This window comes from Hyperoodon ampullatus (assembly GCF_949752795.1).
Source record: "Hyperoodon ampullatus genome assembly, chromosome: 18".
NCBI classification, from domain to species: Eukaryota; Metazoa; Chordata; class Mammalia; order Artiodactyla; family Ziphiidae; genus Hyperoodon; species Hyperoodon ampullatus.
Window position 1 is genome coordinate 19,695,879 of NC_136931.1, and position 20,870 is coordinate 19,716,748.

At 59.4% G+C, this 20,870-nt stretch overlaps 3 protein-coding genes across 5 annotated transcripts; 1 reads left to right on the forward strand and 2 right to left on the reverse strand.

The window, feature by feature from the left end:
* Nucleotides 1-1,712: 1,712 nt before the first annotated feature.
* On the reverse strand, nucleotides 1,713-6,122 carry ELMO3 (engulfment and cell motility 3). The gene is made up of 20 exons (XM_079723507.1): nucleotides 6,030-6,122; nucleotides 5,849-5,889; nucleotides 5,678-5,750; nucleotides 5,431-5,481; nucleotides 5,061-5,230; nucleotides 4,877-4,976; nucleotides 4,623-4,774; nucleotides 4,463-4,541; nucleotides 4,283-4,333; nucleotides 4,075-4,197; nucleotides 3,854-3,985; nucleotides 3,650-3,751; nucleotides 3,435-3,543; nucleotides 3,189-3,325; nucleotides 2,925-3,088; nucleotides 2,699-2,811; nucleotides 2,499-2,603; nucleotides 2,312-2,394; nucleotides 2,138-2,224; nucleotides 1,713-2,050 (listed from the first exon to the last, which is right to left on the reverse strand). The coding sequence occupies exons 1-20, from the start codon at nucleotides 6,105-6,107 to the stop codon at nucleotides 1,838-1,840; spliced, it is 2,163 nt and encodes a 720-aa protein (XP_079579633.1). The 5' UTR covers nucleotides 6,108-6,122; the 3' UTR covers nucleotides 1,713-1,837.
* Nucleotides 6,123-7,173: 1,051 nt separating this feature from the next.
* E2F4 (E2F transcription factor 4) lies at nucleotides 7,174-13,036 on the reverse strand. Its single transcript, XM_079723508.1, has 10 exons — nucleotides 12,887-13,036; nucleotides 12,361-12,470; nucleotides 12,058-12,219; nucleotides 11,693-11,766; nucleotides 10,923-10,984; nucleotides 10,401-10,698; nucleotides 9,709-9,906; nucleotides 7,800-7,847; nucleotides 7,542-7,586; nucleotides 7,174-7,438 (listed from the first exon to the last, which is right to left on the reverse strand). Exons 1-10 carry the CDS (start codon nucleotides 13,019-13,021, stop codon nucleotides 7,323-7,325), a joined length of 1,248 nt encoding a protein of 415 aa, XP_079579634.1. The 5' UTR covers nucleotides 13,022-13,036; the 3' UTR covers nucleotides 7,174-7,322.
* A 2,460-nt stretch (nucleotides 13,037-15,496) lies between these two features.
* On the forward strand, nucleotides 15,497-20,210 carry EXOC3L1 (exocyst complex component 3 like 1; the record flags this gene model as incomplete). 3 transcript variants are annotated; one of them, XM_079723584.1, is made up of 13 exons in its annotated part: nucleotides 15,497-15,557; nucleotides 15,769-15,944; nucleotides 16,026-16,245; nucleotides 16,789-17,401; nucleotides 17,481-17,598; nucleotides 17,734-17,859; nucleotides 17,959-18,059; nucleotides 18,260-18,370; nucleotides 19,109-19,238; nucleotides 19,358-19,480; nucleotides 19,565-19,720; nucleotides 19,809-19,933; nucleotides 20,007-20,210. In XM_079723584.1, 13 exons carry the CDS (start codon nucleotides 15,512-15,514, stop codon nucleotides 20,194-20,196), a joined length of 2,235 nt encoding a protein of 744 aa, XP_079579710.1. In that variant the 3' UTR covers nucleotides 20,197-20,210. The 3 variants fall into 3 exon arrangements, with proteins under 3 accessions (XP_079579710.1, XP_079579709.1, XP_079579708.1); XM_079723583.1 differs by having other exon boundaries at nucleotides 15,512-15,557; nucleotides 15,784-15,944; XM_079723582.1 differs by having other exon boundaries at nucleotides 15,512-15,557; nucleotides 15,769-16,245.
* Nucleotides 20,211-20,870: the final 660 nt, after the last annotated feature.

A 20,870-nucleotide genomic window follows, 5' to 3' on the forward strand; every position in this document is an offset into this window, starting at 1 on the left:
GGCACGTCTGTGTACCCTCATCCCAGCCAGATCCCAGGAGCACAGTGATTAAGGCTGCCTGAGTCAATGAGGCTGTTTTCAGCACACACACACACAAAAGACACTAAAGAGGATAGCATCTCTGGGTAGGAAGCGTCATTAGAGGTCTAGTCCAACCTCCTAAACAGAGACAGAAGCTATAAGCTTAGCCTGGGAGGTCAAGGAAAGACTCAAGTCAGTGAAAAAAGAGGAGGGAGGGAAGGAGACAATTAGGCAGAAGGGACCAGGGAGGTGCACATGGGCAGGCCAGAGCTGGTGCTGGGTGTAGGGGTAGTCCCAGTCCCGTGGCGGGCAGGGAGGATGCCAGCTTGGACCGAGCATCCTTGATCCACATGCTTGTGACTCTGTAAGCCACAGGCACTCTATTGAAAGGGCTAAACCACAACGTCTCTGCAACCCATCTCAACTCTGTTCAATCACGGTACCGTGACCATTATCCATGGTCAATAGGGAGACACTGAAGAATACAGGGGAGACAGTATGTGTGTGAGTGTGTGATCAGATCGGCTTCCTGTTTGAGAAAGCAGTGTGGTAGTTGGTATTGAGAAGATTGGAAGGGCAAGACAGGAGGCAGGAAGTCAGGAGGTTCTTGCCAAGATGATGGTGGCCTGTAACAAGGGACTGGAGACACTGAGAAGGAAGAATTGATGGTATTAGGAGACTTAACTGCACTTGGGCTCCCCATTTGCACCTTGAACTCAACTAGGGACTATTCTAAGTGTGGTGGGAAGTCTAAATGCAGGAGTGGGTATGTGGGGCCCTGAATGCCCAAGTCAGAAGCATAGCTAGAGACGGGGAACAAGTCTCATCAGTTTTTAGGTAACATGGTGATGGTTAACACTTAAAAAAGATATTTTGAGGAGGCACTGGGAAAGAGAGGTAGTGAGAGGCATGGAGGAGGTCAGAGGGTGGTGGCTGGCAGCTTCCAGCCTGCCCGTGGGTCCTGTGGGTGGATGTGCTCCTCTTTGCCTCAGAGGCTTGGGGTCTATGACCATAGCCTCCGAGCTTCACCTCCAGCTGGCCTGTCTGTGGCCCCCACCCCACCCATGCTGCTGCAGTTGGGTTTTAATCAGAATGCAGGCTTCCTGCACTAAATTCTCTCTTGTCAGAGTCAGCCTACATCCTCCCACTGGCCTGGGGGACATCTTTTGGAATCTTGAGTTTGCCCTTCAGCACAAAGCGTACCCAACTTCACATCTCTCCCTTCAAGCGTCTCAACAGGGGGCCATCACGACCCACAAATGATGCAGGGGAAGGGCCAAGCAGGGTTGAGGACTGAGCTCAGACTGTCAGGAGCCTTCTGGAAACATGGCTCCCAGACTAGACCCCTGCTAATGGCGCCCAGAAAGGCATCCACTTGGGGAAATGCCTCCTGCCCTACCACCTCTCCCTCAGCTGGCTGGCAGCCCCAGACCTCTCTCAGCTGGTGCCCCCAGACTACAGGCCATCCTTCTTTGCAGGCCTAGCACTGAGGGAGGCTGAGGACTCGTGCTAGAGAAGGGTAACAGGGCCAGCCGGTCCCCACTGTCCTTCAGAACACCAGCCCCTCAACTGTAGCTGCCCAGGTTTGTGGCCCCAAGCTGTGGCCCTGGCCTGACGCCCTCATCTCATCTGCCAGCTAAGCTTGAAGGCAGGCTTAGCCTGCAGGGTTCAGAGCTGGCTCAACACATGTCTAAGAGCCAAGCAGACTTTATTTCTGCTGCAGCCTCTGCTGGTCAGGGTGCCTGTGCTTCTGCCCCCCTCCACCCTTTGTGGCCACCACAGTGGCAGCAGCTGTGGCCCTTGGCCAACCTCACTGTCAAGGTTCAGCGATGCTGCAGTCGTAGCAGAAGTTGAAGTTGGTGGGGGGCGGGGGAACGGGGGGTGGCTGCTCAGGGATGGGCACATTCTCCAGCTCCAGCAACCGCAGCTTGGTTTCCATGGTCAGCAGCTGCTCCAGGTCCAGCCGTGTCTGCTCACTGCCCATGGGACTGCCCAGCAGGGCGCTCAGCCCATCTGTCCACAGGTGGAACTGGGGATGGGGCCATCTCCATGAGGGCCTTCCCGTCTCCTCCCCGGCCCGTCTGCCCGACTCTGCTCAGCCTGCCCGGACACTCACCTCCCGTTTGGATGGGGCAATGAAGTTGAGGTATGCCTCCTCCTCCCCGTGGTCATAGCTGACTGAGAAAGCTAACTCACAGACGTCCTAGGGAAGCAAGGGAGCCAGAAGCACTAAGCAGGGGGCAGGGGCAGGGGCAGGCAGGAAGGAGCCCCTGGTCCCCACTGCACTCACCTTGTTCTGCTTTCCCGAGCCCTTCTCCCGGACGTGGGGGCAGTCCTTGCCTGTCAGCAGTGCCCTGATGTCGGCCACAGGGACTGCAGGAAGACGGTAGGGCTGACCACTGGGACCCCAGGCGGTCCCGGGGTGGGGCGGCGGTCTGGGAAGAGCAGGTGTCTGACCCCCACCCTGCCCTCCTTACGCTGCTCAGGCAGGCTCTCGGGGGCGGGTGGGCCAACGCCCTCCTCCACGTCCCCATACTGCAGCACCTTGTGGTTGGGGGACAGGCAGCAGAACCACAGCTTGTCTGTGGGCAGAAAGGGGAAGAGGGAAGGAGTGATGAGAGGGACACGCCCTGACCCCAGCCCAGCCGCTCTCCAGCCCCACTGCCCACGCAGTGACCCTGGCGCCGTCGGCTGCTGATCTTGCGGAAGAGTGTCCCCTCGCAGAGGCGGAGCAAACGCTGCTGGCGGATCAGGCCCATGAGCTCTGGCTTCAGCTTCTCCCGCAGCTCCCTGGGGGAGGGGGGGAGGGGGCTCACTGAACAGGACGACCTGGGCCTGAGCGAGGCCCAGGGAGCAGCAGGGAAGGTGGGGGCTAGGACTGGGACCCATCCCCAACAACTCACAGAATGGGAGGGGCCAGTGTGCCTTCCTGATGCAGCCGCTCTGTCTGCCGCAGGCGCAGGACCTCCCCGTAGGTGAGCGCGTTCACCTTGGTTCGGAAGAGCTCCAGGGAGCTGGGCTTCAGGGCCAGCGTGCGGGCCAGCTGCTCCCGCACCACTTGCATGACCTGGGGCCACCCCAAGCTTAGCTCAGGGCCTGAGTTCTGGGCCCCGACCCAGTACAACCCCCTGCCCTGGCCCAGGTTTCCCTGTTCCCACCCTATGCACCTTATCAAAGTCTTCCTGAGTGGCCCGCATCTCCTTCCAGGTCTTATTCAGCAGCTGGATGCTCACGCAGAAGAGCTCATGGAAGCTCTGGTCTTGGCCAAAGAACATGGGCGAAAAGTCCTGGGCAGTTTCGGAGCCTGGAGCGGGGGGGCAGGAGGGGCTCAGGGAGAAAGTGTGTGCAGCCCCTGGCCCTCTCTGCCCTTCCGTCCCCCGTTTCCTGGACACGCTGTGCCCAGTACCACTCACAGGGCTCCCCGACATGGAGCAGTTCACACAGCAGCACAGTCAGCTGGATGCTGCTCCGGGCAAAGGGACACTCGTGCTTGTCCTCACGGCTGCTGTTCTCCAACACAAACTGGGGTGGTGGGAGCACAGGACGGGGTGGGGAGTCACGACTGAGGCTGTGGAGACCCCCCGCCTAGGTGGCATCCTGCCGTATCCCACCCCAACCTGTCACTGACCCGGCTGTAGGCGCTGGGCGCGTGTCTGGAGAAGTAGAGCATGTTGTCCAGGGCCAGCAGGCCAGGGGGCACGCGCTCCAGGTCCTGCGCAGGGTTGCTGTTCTGGGGGAAGGGGGAGAGGCAGCTGAGGAAGGGCCCAGCCCTCTGGAACAACAGCAGCCCTGGGTTGAGGCAGGGGCAGGGAGCTGGATAGGGGTCACTCACAGAGAAGCCCAGTTTGCGGAACTCGCGGGCACAGAGGGAACGGCGACGGTCAGCACTCAGCCCAGTGCCCAGGGACTCCCCCTCCGGTTCAAAGGCAGCCTGACGCAGGGCCTGCAGCTGCTCCCGCTGCTCCTGGGGTCATTGTCGGAGTGGTGTTAAGATTGAAGATTCAAGGCCAAGCTCCAGCCGTCCCCAGCCTCGTGTGCCCCAAAGGCACCTACCGGGCTGTAGGGGTCCAGTGGCGTCCGCATGCGTGGCTCCAGCAGCCCGAGCGTAAGGGCCTGCAGTACGTACAAGTGGTGAGCCATCTCGTCGCCCAGTGGCGCTGCACTGTGGATGATGTTCTGGAGAACAGCCAGTTCACGGGTGTGAGTGTGGGCTCACGAGGAGAGGAGTGGGGAAGGGTCTGCCTGGCCTGGTCCTTCCTACCTTGTAGATGAACTGGCGAAGGTTTCTCTGCCACAGGTAGTCAAGCATGTGCTGAGGTGGGTGGGAAGGGGACTCAGGTGATTTAGCCCCACCATGAGCACCCATCCTGCAGGCCCACTGTGGAGCACAGTGCCCACCAGCTCCTCCCCCCACCAGTCCAGCCACTGGTTGGACACCCACCTTACGTTCAGCAGCGCTGGCCCCCTGCAGCAAAGCTGTCAGCAGCGCCATGGCCTTGGTTTGCAGCTGCTGGTTCATCCTGAGACAGGAAGAGGGCTCAGCCGGCCATCCAGGGTCCAGCCCTGCTCCACTCATCTGTACCCCACCTCCAGACACTTACACCTGTAGGTGCACCAGCAGCCTATCCAGTGGCACCTCACTCTTGACCAGCTGGCCCAGGGCAGGGCTGCTCAAGGTCACACTCTCCAGCAACCCCAGGGCCAGGGGCTGCACAGATGCATCCATGAGGTTCATGTTCACATAGCACACCACCTTTAGAGGAGCAGGGGTTGTCACCACCTCAGCACCATGGAAGGACAGACCCTGACACCACTCCACTGCCCCCACCTGTTACCCCTAGAAAAGCCCACCCACCTTCCTAACAAAGGGGATGCTGAGCGTCTCCCAGGACACCACGCCATGCTCCATGAGCTCCAAGAAGGCCCTCAGTGCGAGGGCCAACACCTCTCCTAGGCTGGGGAGACAGGTGGGGCTGAGAGGACCAGACCAGGACGCCCAGCCCCACCATGTCCACCACCCACCACAGCCCTGTGCTCACTCGTCCCCATCCTCAATGATGGAGCCTAGTCTCTGAAGCCCATCACGGCTGATGACTTCCCGGGTGAAGGTCATGTCTGGGGCCAGCAGGACGAGGTGCCGAAGGGCTTCCCGGCGCCCTTCACAACTCTCGCTCTGCAGCCCACGCAACAACCGCTCAGCCTCAAGGTCCTGCCAGGGGTGGGAGCAAGAACAGAGGTGAGGAGGTAAGGAGTGGGAACTGGGGATGTGGGGACTTGGGTGTCCACTAGGTGGGGCACTACTGGGCTAGGGCTGGGGCCTCCAGACCCAGGGCCCAGGTGCCAGTGGCGGGCAGAGAAGAGGCATAGCAGAGGGGCACAGAATGAGGGCAGGGTCAGGAGGGGCATTACTGGGGCAGTACTGAGGCACAGGATGCTGCCATTCTTGATCTCCGTGCGGTTCTGGAAAAGATGGCAGAAAATGGAGAGAAGTCAAGAAGGGCTCTGAGGATTGGTTAATTGGGGTTGTCAATAAGGGAGGATTTGGGAGTCAGTAAAAGAAAGATCAGGTTCCAGAGAGTGGGACGATGACTCTGAGTCAGAGCCAGGTGGGTTAAAGGGGTCACAGAGTGGAATGTGGGGCGGGGAGGGGACTCACGTTCTCAGTGATGTATCTCCTGTGCCCATCAGCAAACTGTAGGGCATAGCGCTCAGAGTGAGGCAAGCTCCACCTGTGGGCAGCAGAGGCTCAGCGAGGCGGGTAGGGGGCGCCCTCTCCCTCCTGCCCTCCCACCAGCCACCCGGCGTGCCCCGGCAGACCCGCACTCACGCGTCGCACACCTCCTTCAGCACAGCGGCCAGGGGTTTCGCCTACAAGTGGAACAGTCACTCACCGGATGGGAGTGGGAGTTGGGGAGGAGGCTGGGGGAGGCGGGGTGGGCTACTCGAGGGGAAAGGGGCGACCCGGAGGTAGGTGGTGGGGTGGACGGAGGCCAGACAGTCCGGGTGACCTGGTCCAGCTGGATGAGCTGCGGGATGGCGTCGCGCATCTGGACGGCGATCTTCACTACATTCCGCGGGGGCGCCATCGTCTACCCGAGGTGGGGGCCTCTGTACTTTCCAGATGTGCAACTTCCCGCCGAGGGCACACCTGGTCTGAGGCCCCTGAGGACGAAGGTGTTCCTCTGCCCGACACTTGGCTCCCGTGGCCCACAGTGACAGCCCAGGCTCCCACTCCCAACAAGGCGCCGCGGCCTTCCCAAGGGAGCCAGAGCCGAGGCTAGTTCCGGGTTAGAGTCCCGGGGGTAGGAGGGTGCCTGCCCCGCCCCCGCAGAGGCGGGCCCCGCCCCGCCCCAAGGTGCGGCAGGTGGGGGTGGGGAGGGCAGGCTGTCAGCACCGCCACACCTTTTCCAGAAAGTTGACCCGCCCGTTCCCACCACCAATCCAGCACAGTCCCAGGGAGGATCCCTGAAAGAACCAGATCAAAGACAGCCTTAGGCATGGTCTTTATTCATTTGGACACTGTACAAATATTACAATTTCCTTTTGTTGCAAAAAGTATAAAAATAATCTTTATATAGGAATCCATTCGTTACTGCAAATCTTTCTAAATCTCTGCAAATGGCTCTAAATGAGGATAAATGAATAAACAAGAGGGGGACTGTGGGGCAGGAGGAGGCCGGGCCAATCCTCAGGGACTCTCCCGACCAGATTCCTAGCTAGAGATCTCCATTCCTCCTGTTAGCAACCTGCCCGCCCCAACAGGTTCTCAGGGCCAAGGGTCCAGCAGAAAGGGGGCACACGAGCGCGGTACAGAAGGAGCTGTGTGATCCGCGTGGGGAGAAGTGAAGGAGACTAGGCTAGGTGCTGGCAAGTGCCCAGCCCCACCCCATGCTTCCTCCTGGAGGGGGAGGGGCTGGCAGGTACAGGGCAGTGGGGCTGGATGCACTGCCCTGGGAGGGTGATGGAGGGTCCTTGGATCTGTGCCACTGGGTGGCAGCTGAAACTGAACTCTGGGAGGGCCGGGGGAGGCTACCAGGTAGGGGAAGGCCCCCAAAAAGGAGTGGCAAACACTTTGGCTCCACAGTGGAGAGGGCTAAGCCCCTTTCCCCTGCTCTCCCAGCACAGAACAGGTGTTGGTGCAGGAGTGGGACTTGTGGCCAGAACTGTGCAGTGAGGGAAGGCTGAGGAAGCCAGGAGTCTACGGCTCTCAAGTTGTGTAGGGGTGGGGTGGGGGGAGGTCCCCAGGCAGCCCCCAGGTTAGACAGTCTGTGTCCCAGCCACAAAGGGCATGCCCCTGTCAGTCAGAGGTTGAGAACAGGCACATCAAAGAGGTCACAGACACCTTCACTCTCATCCAGGTTGTAGATGTAATCGTGGTCTCCAGGGGGTGGAGAAAGGCGGAGGAGGGGTGCAAACACTGCAGAGAGCAACAGACTGAGGCCCCAGGGGCAAGACGCCACCCAGCAGCCACCCAAACCCTGCCCACACACACTCACCCCCCACCTGCCTGGGCCACCTACCTTCTGAGGACATCAGCTCCTCCAAGAGCTCTGAGCTCATGCACTCTGGGGATGGAGGGAGAGCTCAGTTACATTCTGGCTCCCGCCTCTCCACCCACCAAAGCCCATGAAGGGGACCACCCAGCCGCCCATCAGGAACTTTACCCTTTGCCCAGGTACCAGGCACAACCATAAGGTCCTCAGAGGGGCAAGAAAACGGCCCTAACACCCAGTGAGCTGTGGCCCTCACCCCAGCCCCAGGCAAGAACACAGCCCTACCTCGAGTTGGATCAAAGATTTCTGACAGCTCTTTGGGGAGCTCCAGAACTGAAAGACAAGAAAGCCATGCTCAAGGGCACAGAGATCCAGCCTGGTCCCACTCTAGCCCCCACTTCCCCAGATCCTTTATCACCCACCCAGGGGCTCCATACAGCTGAGATGTAGGCCCTGCACCAGACCAAGCCGGCACTGTCTGCAAGTCTCCCCTACCAGACCTGAATTCCTCGGTGCCAAAGGACCACTGGAGGGAATCGGTACAGCCCTTCTCACTCAGTGGTTCGGCAGAAGGGCAGCACACCCTCTCCACTTCTGGGCTCAGAATATATACCCTGTCTGATGCAGGATGCTCTGTCTGATGCAGGATGCCCTGTCTGACAGAGGATGTGCTGTCCATCCCTGCCCTTGCTAAGCACCTACTTGGTGCCAGGCTCAGAGACCACAGCCCAGGCCAGGTCACCTGGCAGAGGAGGAGGCACTCTCAAATAGGGGATAGTGCTACAGGGTGATGACACTGCTACAAGTGTCTAACCAGGAGGACACACATGGGAAACAGAGGAAAGGAGTGCTGGAGCTGGATCACGAGGGATTTCATATGCCAGGTTTAGGGGCTCTGGTTTTATCTAGCAGACCTTTGGGAGCTGTTAAAGGTACTTTTGTAAACAGAGAAATGCCAGTCAGGCTGTGTTTCAAACAGATTCTTGTCAGTCGGGGTAAAGAAGATGCTGAAGAACTCAGGAGAGAGGTGGCTGGCAGTGATCCTGAGTGTTAGGATACATGAGGCCATCCATGGGGGATGTCTACCAGAGAACTCACTAAGCTGATGTGGGGTGGGGAGCAGGAGAAGGAGGGAGAAGGAGATAGAGCTGGAGTTGACACCCAGGTGTCAGGCCTGGGTGACTAGGGCCAGTGGTCGGGTAGGCACAAAGGTGGAAATCCAAGTTTCAGTTGAGGACACATGGGAATGAAGTGCCCACTGGATGTGCAGAGGAAGGCACGTGGACACAAGAGGTAAAGTTCAGGCAAAAGGCCTAGGCAAGATGGAGGCTGGGATTCATCTACCCAGAACTGGGGCCCTCCACAGGTGTGGAATGAGCCAGAGATCTGGGAAGCCAGATTTAAAGGAACGCCAGGGAGAGGTCGGAAGCAGCAGCCAATTAAGGGAGAAGAGCCAAGAGCTGACATCGTTAACGTCAAAGGAGAAAAAAAGAGCATCAACACAGAGCAAGAGAGCACCAGAGCGACTCGGCCTAGAAACCTGCCGGAGCTGTCGGAGCCGGGCAACTCATCAAGAGCAGCACTGGTGTAGCATGGGGTGGGGGGTGGGGGTCCTGACTGCCGCAACCTGAAGGCTGACTAGGGGACCAGGATATGGAGTAGAATGGAGATGACTTTTTCAAGGAGTCCAAACACAGAGGATATAGGGAAGGAGAGAGACACAGGCGATGAAGTGTCATTTAACGAGGAGAGACTTAGCAGTGCTCGAGGGTCGAGGAGAATGAGTCCTGGAAAAAGCAAACACTCAAGTCACAAGATGGAGAGGAGACACCAGGCAGATGACACCACCTCTCCTAAGAACATACTGCCCACCTTTGGAGCCTGAGGGCCGTACCACAGCCCGTTCCCCAGGAGAGCGTTCACACCTTCCTGAGACCGGGGTCCAAGGGTGGCAGGCAGGGCTTGGGGGAGGGCCAGGGAGTTGTGTGTCAGCCCAGGAAGGGGGCAAAGGGGCACCAGCACCAAGCCAGAGGCCAGGCTCCTCACCTTGGCTGGCAGAGCTCTGGTTGATGGCAGGGGGCTGGCCAGCTTCGGCTGAGGAGATAGGAGAGTTGGGTTCCAAGCCCAACTCTGTTTCTGACCTAGGACTGTCTGAGGCTGGGTTCTCACTGCTGCCAAGGGGACAAGTACTCACCACCTGTGGGGTCTGCCTTGATGGGCTCAAAGGAGGTAGAAGGGTTGGGTCCGGATGAACTGCTATTGCTGCTGCTGCTGCTGCTGCTGTCCAACAGGGCAGAGGACTGCAGCGGCCGGGTGTCCAGTGCTGTCAGGCCTAGCGGGAGGGAGCTGAGCTCACCACCGTCCTTGTTATCGGTTCCAGGGCCAGCACTCACTGCAACCACATCCCCCAAACCCAGTCACTTGGGGACAGGAAGCAGGGTATTGAAGCTGACCGTGCTAGAAGCCACAGCCAGGATGATTAGCGCCCTAGTTCCTAGGCCCAAGGAAAGTTAGGCACTGCCCATCACTCCCCAAAAGGTAACGTGAAAATTAGTCACTGAAGGAGACAAGGGCACGAAGCCTGCAGGAGGGAGACTCACGGACATGGCCGCCGTGACCACACTTCAAGAGGGGCTGCCAGGGCAAGTGTGACACTGGCGGATCTGGGGGAAAACTGCCACCACTAATGCCCCTTCACACAGTCCGAACTTCCCTGTTAACAAGGGCCATTCGCTGCACTAGCAAGGAGAGGCCTGCGGGATGGGGGAGCAGGAGAAAGAACCCCACAGGGTCCCTTCCACTCTGAGTACGGCATTCCATCATACAGAGGTATTGCCTCTTGGGCCCCAGAAATCACCCCATCACCACATGGCCATTGTGCCTCACCTGTGAGCTCAGCGGCTGGACCGGCCACCCCCTGGGCTTCGGTGCTGCCGGGAACAGGGTTGGGGGTGGTCACCTGGGGACTGCTTGGGCGTGAGGCATCCTGGGGCGGGACCAGAGCAGGCTTGGGCAGAGGCGGAGGGGTAGAGACAGCAGGTGGGCTCTGGAGCAGATCTTCGGGTGGCGGCACAGGCACCGCCACAGGTGGTGAGCTCCATGCCTCCTTGTTCACCAGCAGCACCTCGATGGGGCCACTTACGCTCTTCAGGTGAATCTGGTACTTCTTCTGCCCGTTGAGGCCCTACCGGTGAGGGTGTGGGGTGGAGGACAGGTGGAATTGGAAGCAGGCTCGGCTCCTGCCTGACCCTGGGCAAGGGCCAGTGTCCTCTCCCACCCTAGGCTGCCCGTCCTCCTAGATAACCTCAAACCCCAGGCCTCCCCCTACCTGCCCCACCCGGGACTTATCGGGCTCCACAGCCAGCACCCGCCCTCAACCAACCCCGCATGGTTGGGCTGAGCACCCACCTCTGGGATGGGCACCTCCAGGCTGGTGCCCGACGGGGCCCGGATGGCAAGGAGGGTGTCTCCTAGGATGACAAGGAGGATGGATCAAGGCCCACGGGCTCAATCTGAACTGAGAATGGGGTGCCCATCCCTTAGAGCAAGGACGGAGATCATGGTCTCTGAGGGGCTGGACAGTAGGCTGGGGCAGAGAACTAAAGCTTTTCTCCTCCTAAAAGCCCAGGGGTCAGTAACCAGAAAATCTGGGTTCAGACACATGGAGCAAAAGATTGCTGGCCATGGGCACCTCACTTGATTGACGGGGCTGCTCCCCAAGCGTAGATGTTCTAGCCAAGGCCAACATCCCTTCCCCAGAACCAGGCTGGGAGATGCAAGATGAACAAGAAACAGTTCCTGTACCTACAAGGCAACTAAACTAACTGTAGGTTGGAAGTGGGCACCATTGCCCCCTGCATACAAGCATACATGAACATGCAAACACACGTTCTCCCTTGTATGCTTCTGTCACACGTGAGAAGCCAAACCTAGGGGACGATGTAGGCAGGGGTTGACCCAGGGCCCCAGCCCAGGATTCTTGTACCCTCTCAGTATGGTTAGCCTCCATAGGGTCCCAGTGACCCTTAAACCCAGGACTTACCCTGTCTGGTTGTTCTTTGGGCAGGCCCCAGGAACCCTCTTAAGAGACAGAAATCTCTTGGGCACTGAGTCCACTGCTCAGGGCTGTGGCTCAACCCATCCCCACACCCATCTCCCCCAACCCAGGCTGTGCTCACCAGCAAAGCATCTGCAGATGTCCTCATGAGTCACGTAGGCCAAGGTGTGGGGGTTAAGGAGAACGGCTGATGCCCTGCCCGTAGCGACAGATGGCTGACCACAGAGAAGACCCAGCTCTCCAGCAGAGGTCTGACATATATGCTCTCAAAGAAAGTCCTGAGGCCTGGGGTCTACATGGGGAGGGATCACAGTCCAAGACTGGTGGGCAAGAGGCTCTGAGGAGGGAGCCTGAGGCTGGAACCTGGCCAGGAGCTGTAGGACCGCCCTCCCCAGAGGGACAGGGACTAGGGGACCCAGTCCAAACCCAGCTAGACTAGAGGGCCCCTCACCCACTCCCCCGGAGCAGGGACTGCCAGGAGGATATCAGCTGTTCTGCACGTCCTCTGTGACGTTCCGGATGCTCTGCTGCACCCACACCTTGTGCTGGTCTAGTTCTTGCTCTCGCTGCTGCAGCTCCTCGATCTCTGCCTTGAGCTCAATCAGCTTGTCCGCGATCTCCCGGGTATTGCAGCCAGGCCCCACGCCCCTGAGCCCGGGGAGTGGAGCTGAGAGGGGCTGCCAAGAACTCTGGGTCCCACGGCCCCTGCTCTCTCTTGCACCCTCCACCCCACACCCCTGACGCTTCTGGGTAGGAGATCCCGTTGCCCTCCCTGGTGCCCCCACTCACTTCCACTGGATGCTATTCTTGGATTTTTTCTCGATCAGCCCGATACCTTCCAGCACGTTAGTAATGTCATAAATCCGCCGCTTCTGGCGAACAGCTAGGGTGTCGGCTGCCTGGCAGGCAGAAGAGAGTGGGGAATGCTCAGCCCCACTCTCAGGTGAGACTTAGTCTGGAGTAGTCTGAAAAGGGGGTGGCCTTGATTCCAACCCTCCTCCCAGGCACTACAGCAGCTCGGGACTGTGGGGCGGGAAGAGGCCTGGCGCAGCCTGAGCTGATGTTCTGATGCTCTTCTCCCCACACCTGCCGGGGAGGGCCACGAGGACCAACACCTGCAGCCCCAAGCCTGGCACATAGCTGACGCCCAATGGCCTCGGCCGAATGAATGAAACAGCTCCCGGCCTCCCTCCTGTGAGAAAGCACATGGATGGCGGCCTGCTCTGAGGGCTCAGCTGGGCCGCCCCGGGGGTTCCCGCTACCGGCCCAGGCCTGGTCCACCATCCCCCCTGTCGCCCCTTAGCCCGGGCCTCACCAGCTTGAGGTCAAGCACGCCGTCCTTTGCCTCCTGCAGAAGCGACACGAACTTGGTAGTGAGAAGTCCCAAACTCTTCTCGTGCCGGCTTGGGGTGCCCGGGGGCGGCGGCGCCTGCGGCCCGGCCTCCGCCATAGCGCCCTCCCGCCACCTCCCCTCAGCCAGGCCAGGCCAGGCCGGCGCCGCCGCCACTTCCGCTTCCGTTCCTGGCCTCCAGGCCGCCGGCGCCAGCATCGCTGCTTCCGCTTCCGCTCCGCGCCCTCCCAGGGAATCCAGCACAATTCATCTCTACGAACACAGCCGAAAAACTTCGGGGACCATCAACAATTGTCCAACCGCCGAAGAGGACGAAAATAACCCCAGGATCCCCGGAGACCAGCGTTGTTGAGGAAGGATGTGGAGGAAGTCTTTGGGCAGCCCCGGCAGCAGGGAAGGAGGAGCCACTGGAACCTTACGGGCTGGCCAACCTGGCCCAACTCCACTAACTCTACCCCAACCCTCATCTCAGGAGAGGAGACTGTGCTGCCTGATGAACCCAATGTGTTTCCCCAAACCTGCTCCTAAAGGCTGCCCCACTGTCTTGGGATCGCCCATCCTATTCCTGTCCTTCACTTCCTGCCAAACAGCAAGCACTAATTACATCTAGCTTGTCCACTTGTCTCCATCCCCACTCTCTTTCCCTGATCCCAGCCTCATCTTTCTCTTATCTCCACACTGCAGTGCTCAGAGGCCATGGAATTATAACCACTTTTCAACCAGTGCAAACATGTTTACCTATGTGTAAATATATGTAAAGCGCTTAGAGCTGTTCCTGGCATGTGGGAGGACTGTGTGTTTGCTAGTATCGTTTCATTATTTTTAACATTGTCATTATTTATTATTGTTTACTTTAGGTCAAGTTCTTTGGGAAACAGGGATGTGCCTGCAAGAAGTTTACTGAGAAGCCACACCTGCAAGGGAGTAAGACAGGCAGAATTGCGCAGAGAGGAGAATTAAACTGCGATGCAGTTAAAATAGAGGCCTCAGAGACTTCCCTGGCCGTCCAGTGGTTAAGACTTCGCCTTCCAATGCAGGGGGTGCGGGTTCGATCCCTGGTCAGGGAGCTAAGATCCCACATGCCTCACGGCCAAAATACCAAAACGTAAAACAGAAGCAATATTGTAACAAATTCAATAGAGACTTTAAAAATGGTCCACATCAAAAATATCTTGGGCTTCCCTGGTGGCGCAGTGGTTGAGAGTCCGCCTACCGATGCAGGGGACACGGGTTCGTGCCCCGGTCCGGGAAGATCCCACATGCCCTGGAGCCACTGGGCCCTTGAGCCATGGCCACTGAGCCTTCGCGTCCGGAGCCTGTGCTCCGCAACGGGAGAAGCCACAACAGTGAGAGGCCCACGTACCGCAAAAAAAATAAATAAATAAAATAAGTAAATTTATTTTTTAAAAAAATCTTTAAAACAGAGAACTTGGCCTATCCTACTCGGAGCTCTGAAACTGGGGTGACTCTTCCAAGGCCTTCCAAGGCAAGGGTACCTGGCCTTTATACCCTAACATTGACTGACTCAGCTGTGAGACCTCAGCAGCCTACATTTCTGGCAGCTGGGGGAACAAGTATCTTTGTCTTGAAGGGTGGATTCGGGTAGTAGCCAGTGTCCACTACATTATTACTACCTAGTAGTCCCTTCCATGGCTCCCTTTAACTCCCAAGACAAACATAGCTTTCATAGCCCTTCCACCCGTCTCCGCCATCACCTACCACACACCGTCTTCACAACAGCCTGTGGTCTCTTGCTCCTGTGCAGAGGCACACCCACCTCTGAAGGGCCCGTCAACACAGTTGTCACACTGTGATGTTGTCTGCACCCATATTTGCACACCTCGCTCTCCCCCCAGGTTGGGGCCATCTAGTTCATGTCTGTGTCCTGAGCACAACAGATCCTGCATAGGCTGCTCAAGTCTCAATGATCACAGGGAGTACACGCCCCCTCCCCCCAAGGAAGTGGCGCCCTGCCCTCCCCACTCTGTCCCACAGTGCAGATGCTCTTTCCTGTTGGGAATAAAGTACCAGAGACTCAGCTTCCTTCCTTTCTGCATGTGGCCTTGGAGAGGGCGGGACCTTGGAGGGAGGAGGGAGCTCCTGGGCAGAGAGGTGGGACAGAGGCTTCCTTGGGCAGAGGAAGTCTCTTGCTGCATGCTGAGGTGTGGGTCTCATGAGCCAGTGGTGGGAGTACCCAGCTCTGCCAAGAGGGCCAGGGGAGAGGGCCATCCTCAAGGCCAAGGCTATCTGTGGAGGAGGGAGAACTGGACGCCTGGCCAAGCCTGGTGAGTTCCATATCAAACTGTCCTCTGCAACTCAGAGCAGGAGCGGTGTCCAGTGGAGGCCCATGCCTACCCTGTTTCACTTGCATCTGAGGGGCAAAAATGAGAAACCCGGCAGGCAAAGGTGTCTCAGGTTCCTTCCCATCACACCCACCTCCCTCTCACTTCCTGAGGGGGCTGGGCAAGAACCTTCCTCCTCCTTCTCAGCGGGGCCTAGAGGAGGCTGCAGCTCAGAGGAGTTCCCACTCTACTTGCTCTAACCTGGACCTTCGCCCCCATTCCTACCTCCGCTCCGGCTCCTCCAGCCATGGACTCAGCAGCCAGGGACAAAATGCAGCCCGCACTTCCCCCTGGTATGAGCCCTTCTGGGTGGGCTGAGGGGGGGATGGTGGCAAGAAAGATGGGGATGGTGGGGTTGGTCCTCCCTGCCAGGTCTGGCTGGAGCTCTATAGGGAGGGCAGGGAGAGGAGTGGACTGCCCTGGGGGACAGGCCGAGGGGTAGGAAGGGGAGCAGATGTGGCAGCCACTTCCTGCAGGCCCTGCCCAACTGACGCGGCTGCCCAGGCTCTTCCTGCCCAGGGCCTGAGTGGCCGGAGCAGGAGAGGGCGGAGCAGCTGGCCCGGGGTGCAGCACTCAAGTGGGCCTCGGGCATCTTCTACCGGCCAGAGCAGCTGGCCAGGCTCGGCCAGTACCGTAGCCGCGAGGTGCAGCGTACCTGTTCCCTGGAAGCACGCATCAAGGTGGGCATCAGGCAGGAGGTAGGAGTGCTGAGGGCGGGCTGCAGGTCTGGCCAGGCCTCACTGGCTGCCTCCCTCCCACAGTCGGTGGTGCAGTCATACCTGGAGGGTGTGAAGACCGGTGTGCGGCAGCTGGCCTGGGCCCTTGAGGCCGTGCAGGGAGTCCGCGAAGCCCTGGGCCAGGCTCATGGGTTGCTCTGGGGTATGGCTGAGGCTGCACAGACCCTAGAACCCCTGCGGGAGCAGGTTGTGCAACACAAGCAACTGCAGGCCATGTCTCAGCTGCTGCCCCGGCTGCGAGCTGGTGAGTGTGTAGGGCCCTAGGCCGCAGTCCTCCGACAGGTAGTCAAAAACCACCATCACTGATCAAGGGCCTGGGGCGCCAGCGGGAGATTGCGTGGATGGACACGTGGGCGACCTCCCAGAGAGCAACTCAGGCTTCAAATGGCATATGAAGAAAGGGTGCATATTAGTTCATTCTGGGGTTCCCAAGCATGGGATGTCTGAGTCAGGACTGACACCAAGTGGCTCTGGCCAACCTGGCTGTTAATTTACGAAAATATTTCCCTAACGGGGTGGATGAATAGCCACTGGCATGGCCCTCCCAGTTCCTCCCTGCCTTCCCTCCAAGATCCCTGACTTCCTCATTTTCCATCAGCTCAAGGGTTTACCCCTGGCCCACCATGTAGGCCCTTCCCTGGGTCGTTTCAGATTGACCAATGCTCTACTGTACTGATCATTAAATATTTTACACATCACCCCAGCCCCAGGGCCTCAGCATCTACTGCTATACCCACTGCACAGGTGGGAAGGCTGAGACCCAGGGCTGCCTCTTCTCCCCGCTTAGTGCCTGCTGCATTGGCCCACACACAGACCCTGATTGATGCCCAGCGGCTCCTGGAGGCATATGTGAGCCTTCGGGAACTGGAGCAGCTGCAAGAGGAGACATGGGCACCTCTCGGGGGCCTGGAGTTGCCACTGTTCGAGGGGCTGGGCTCTCTGGCTGAGGCTCTGGGCCAGGCTGTGGAGGCGGCTGCAGGGGCTGCCGGGCGGCTGGCACGAGAGAATCCAGCCCTGCTGGTGGCTGCTATGCGTGTGGCCGAAGTGGACGCTGGGCGCACAACCTCCCTGGAGCAGGCCGCCCGGGACTGGCGGCAGCGCTGTCTGCGGGCACTACAGGAGGGCTTGGAGCAGGTCCACTTTGGGACACCTCTGCAGCCTGGGCCAGGGGCACTAGCACAGTGGCTGGAGGCTCTGCGGGTGGCTCTACCAGCAGAGTTGGCCGCGGCTGAGGCACTGGTAGCACCCTGCTGCCCACCACACTACAACGTGGTCCAGCTGTGGGCCCACACCCTGCACAGCGGCCTGCGCCGCTGCCTGCAGCAACTCCTGGAAGGGCCTCAGCTAGAAGCTGCCGACGCCTTCACCTTGCTGCATTGGGCACTGCATGTGTACCTGGGGTCAGTGTCCCTGGGGCAATGGGAAGTGGGTGCATCAAAGGCTGGAGGCTCAAGGTAACACTGGGCTACCCATGTCCAGGCCAGAAATGATGGGGAGCCTGGAATTAGGGCCCGAGGCTGATGTGTCTGACCTGGAGCCCCTCCTGACCCTGGAGAACATTGAGCAGTTGGAGGCAATATTTGTGGCCAAAGTCCAGGTGAGTAGTTGGGGCCCGGGTTCAGAGCAGCTCTGCCACCAGCTGTGGGCCTGTATCTGTGGAGTCGCATGTCCACCTGTCTCTAGCAGTGTCAGTGCCCTGCTACATACTGCTGCACCTTGCCCCTTTCCCCAGGCAAGTGTGGCCCAGTGGCTGCAGAAGGCACTGGACGGGGATGTAGCTGAGTGGGGCCGAGAGCAGGAGCCTGACACAGACCCATCTGGCTTCTACCACTCACCAATGCCAGCCATCGTGCTGCAGGTGGGTGAAAAGTGGCAAGGCAGGGGGGCAGCTCTCATAGGGAAAGGGAAGGAGGGCAGGACTAGGACTCTGCTGATGGCTGCCCATCCCTGCCTGTAGATCCTGGAAGAGAACATTCGCGTGACCAGAATGGTCAGTGAGTCACTGCAGCGGCGGGTGCATGGCATGGCACTGTCAGAACTGAGCGCATTCCTGAGGAGGTCTGCCAAGGCACTGACCCACTCCCAACCCCTGGCCCTGATCCTGGGGCAGCGCTAAGGGGCTCTGAGTGATAAGACACACCTGTGGAAAAGGGCTCCTTCAAAACAGGGCCTTGGGTATCTTGGAGGTGGGGCCAGAGTACCAAGGACTGGGGTTGCAGAGTGACAGCAGATACAGGAGCCACCTCTGCCCTTTGCAGCTTCAGTGATGCTCTGATCCGATTCTCCCGAGACCACCTCAGGGGGGAAGCAACGGCCCCTCATTACGTGCCTTACCTACTGGCTACCCTCAACCACCAGTCAGCACTCAGGTACCAGGAGGCCCCCGCCGAGCCCCACCTTCACTAACCCCTGACTGAATACCTATTAGGTATGGACCCAGCTCACACTAGGCCTTTAGGAATTTTGGACTCACATAGCCCTGGGGTTCCTATCCTAGTTCTACTAATTACTAGCTGTGTGACCTTGGGCCAGTTACCTAATCTTTCTGAATCTTGCTTTTGTCATCAGTAGTATATGGGACATTCTGAGAATCACATGAGATAACAGATAAAATGTACCTACCACAGTACCTGGCACATAGTGTCAATTATTCATTCATTCAACAAATATTTATCAAGGCCCTACTCTGTGCCAGGTTATGTCTGGCATTACAGCTGTGAATAAAAGAAAAACATTCCCTTCCTCTTGGGTCTTATGTTCTTGGGGTGGGGGAAGAGAGGACAAACAAATTAACGATGATTTTGACTCCCTCCTGACTGGGATTAACTCTCTCCCCTTACCGAAACAGAAACTGAAAGACATGACTTGCTCAAGGTCACACCGCGAATTAGAGGCAGGTCCAGCTGGCCTGTGTCCCTTCTCGCTCGCTGAGCCCACCACTCCCATCCTCAATCCACGGCCCAGACTTCCAGAAGGGCAGGGCGCCGCCCTTCTTGCCCCCCTCACGGAACACACTTGCGCCACTAGGTGGCGCCCGAGTGGCTAGACAACGAAGGGCCTCTCGGGCCTTGGCCTTGGTCCTGAAGCCGTACTTTTGGTCGGTCCAGCTCCTCCGTGTCCGTCCTGCAGCCCGACTGGGTGGCTCCAGGGGCCTTGGCTCCGGTGGAGGCAGCGCTGGACGAGTTGCAGAGGAGGATCTGCCGCCTGGTGTTGGAGGCGCTGCTGGCGGAGCTACAGGTGAGGCTTCAGATGGAGATGGGGGTGGGAGAAGGAGATACAGCGTATGCATGGGGGTCTCTGCGGGGAATGCCGGATCTGAATCGTCCCTCCAGCCGCGTCTCTGACCTCCGCTCCAGCCCCTATTCGCGGCTCTGCCCTCTCGCCGATGGCTGTCGAGCCCAGAGCTGCTGGATGACGTGTGCGAGCGGACCGCGAGCTTCTGCCAGGACTTCCGACACGTGCGGGATCCTGCGGTCCAGGTGCGTTTGCGGGGGAAGGCTGGGGAGGGGGGAAAGCGCCCATGGGAAAAGCGTCCTGGAACCATTTGATCGTGCTCCCCGCAGCTGCTGCTGGCCGAGGCGGAGCGTACCGTGGTGCTACAGTACCTACGTGCGCTGATGCAAGGCCGCCTAGTGTGCCGCGGTGCTGACGAGCGGACCCAGGCGGCCGAGCGCCTGCGGCACGATGCCGCCCAGCTTCGGGAGCTTTTCCTCGGTTTGGTGAGAATCTGGGTGAGCAGATGGGCGGGAGTCTCAGTGGTTGGGTAGGGGCCGAGGGCTGGAGAGAGACCAACCCCGACGTGTTCAGGGCCTGGAGGAGAGCGTTCAGTGCGCGCCAGTGCTGCTCGCCTTGAGGGAGCTGCTGAACCTCCGCGACCCCACGCTGCTTGGTCTCGAGGTGGCAGGCTTGCGGCAACAATTTCCCGACGTGAGGTGCGAAGACGGGCCGGGAAGGGAGGAGGGACCCGGGGGGGCTGGGCGGGGCTGACGCACCTGTACTCCATAGCGAGGATCACGTCTCCGCCCTCTTGGACCTGCGCGGGGACGTGTCCCGAGAGCAGCGCCTGGCCGCACTCAGCTCTCTGCAGGCCGGCCCGCAGCCCTCGCCCCCAGCGGGTGGACGCGCACTCTTCAGCCTCGTGCCAGCACCTGCACCCCCGCTGTCCTCCTGCCTCCCCTCGGGGTCCTGTGCCTGACCCCCGGCTGTCCGCAGAATAAAGCCACGGCTCCCGTACGCCTGAATTTTGTGCGTTGGAGAAGGGGGGATAGAAATAAAAGTCCCCGCGAAGGTCAGGGGTTCCAAGTGCAGTGACATACCTAAGGCATCCTGTCTCCAGTTCTGAAATACGTCTGCGCCCCACCTATCCCGGCATCAGACCTGTATATGGGCTGCTTTCCCAAGCACCCGGGCTTCCGCCGCTGTTTGCGGACTACCATCCCCACGTGTCCGTGCACCGGCAGCGAGCTCGCGTCTCCCGCGCGACTGCTGAGTCCAACTACGGAGGCGGAGGGGGCGGGCTTAAGACAACACCCCACCCAGGGGCGTGACCCGATGGCGGACCCCCTCCTGCTCTGCCTGGCCCCACCCCCAGCCATGTCCTCGGGCGCTTGAGGCCGCGGAGATTGACGTGAATCCGCGCGCCTTCGTCTGAGCGTGCGCGCGCCCGAGTGCGTGCGTCACCAGTGTCTGCTCCCGAGAGCTGGGCAGCCGGCGGCCGGGGTTGCGGAGCGGGAACGGCGGCGGCGAGAAGAGGATTGAACAGGTGGGGGCGCGGCACGCGGACGGAATCCCCCCACCCCCGAGAGGCCGAGAAGGCGTTCGATGCGACCCCTCTTCATCTACCAGGGAACCCCGCTCCATTGTCCTCCG

Excerpts from the sequence above, each read along its gene's own strand:
- ELMO3 (XM_079723507.1), bottom strand. The coding sequence starts at position 6,107 with ATGGCGCCCCCGCGGAATGTAGTGAAGATCGCCGTCCAGATGCGCGAC. Across the intron at positions 3,326-3,434 it reads GCTCCATGTCGGGGAGCCCT|GCTCCGAAACTGCCCAGGAC; the intron begins GTGAGTGGTACT and ends CCCCCGCTCCAG. Across the intron at positions 2,604-2,698 it reads CAGCAGCCGACGGCGCCAGG|ACAAGCTGTGGTTCTGCTGC; the intron begins GTCACTGCGTGG and ends TTCTGCCCACAG.
- E2F4 (XM_079723508.1), bottom strand. The coding sequence starts at position 13,021 with ATGGCGGAGGCCGGGCCGCAGGCGCCGCCGCCCCCGGGCACCCCAAGC. Across the intron at positions 12,471-12,886 it reads GCGTGCTTGACCTCAAGCTG|GCAGCCGACACCCTAGCTGT; the intron begins GTGAGGCCCGGG and ends TCTGCCTGCCAG. Across the intron at positions 7,439-7,541 it reads GGAGCTGATGTCCTCAGAAG|TGTTTGCACCCCTCCTCCGC; the intron begins GTAGGTGGCCCA and ends TGCTCTCTGCAG.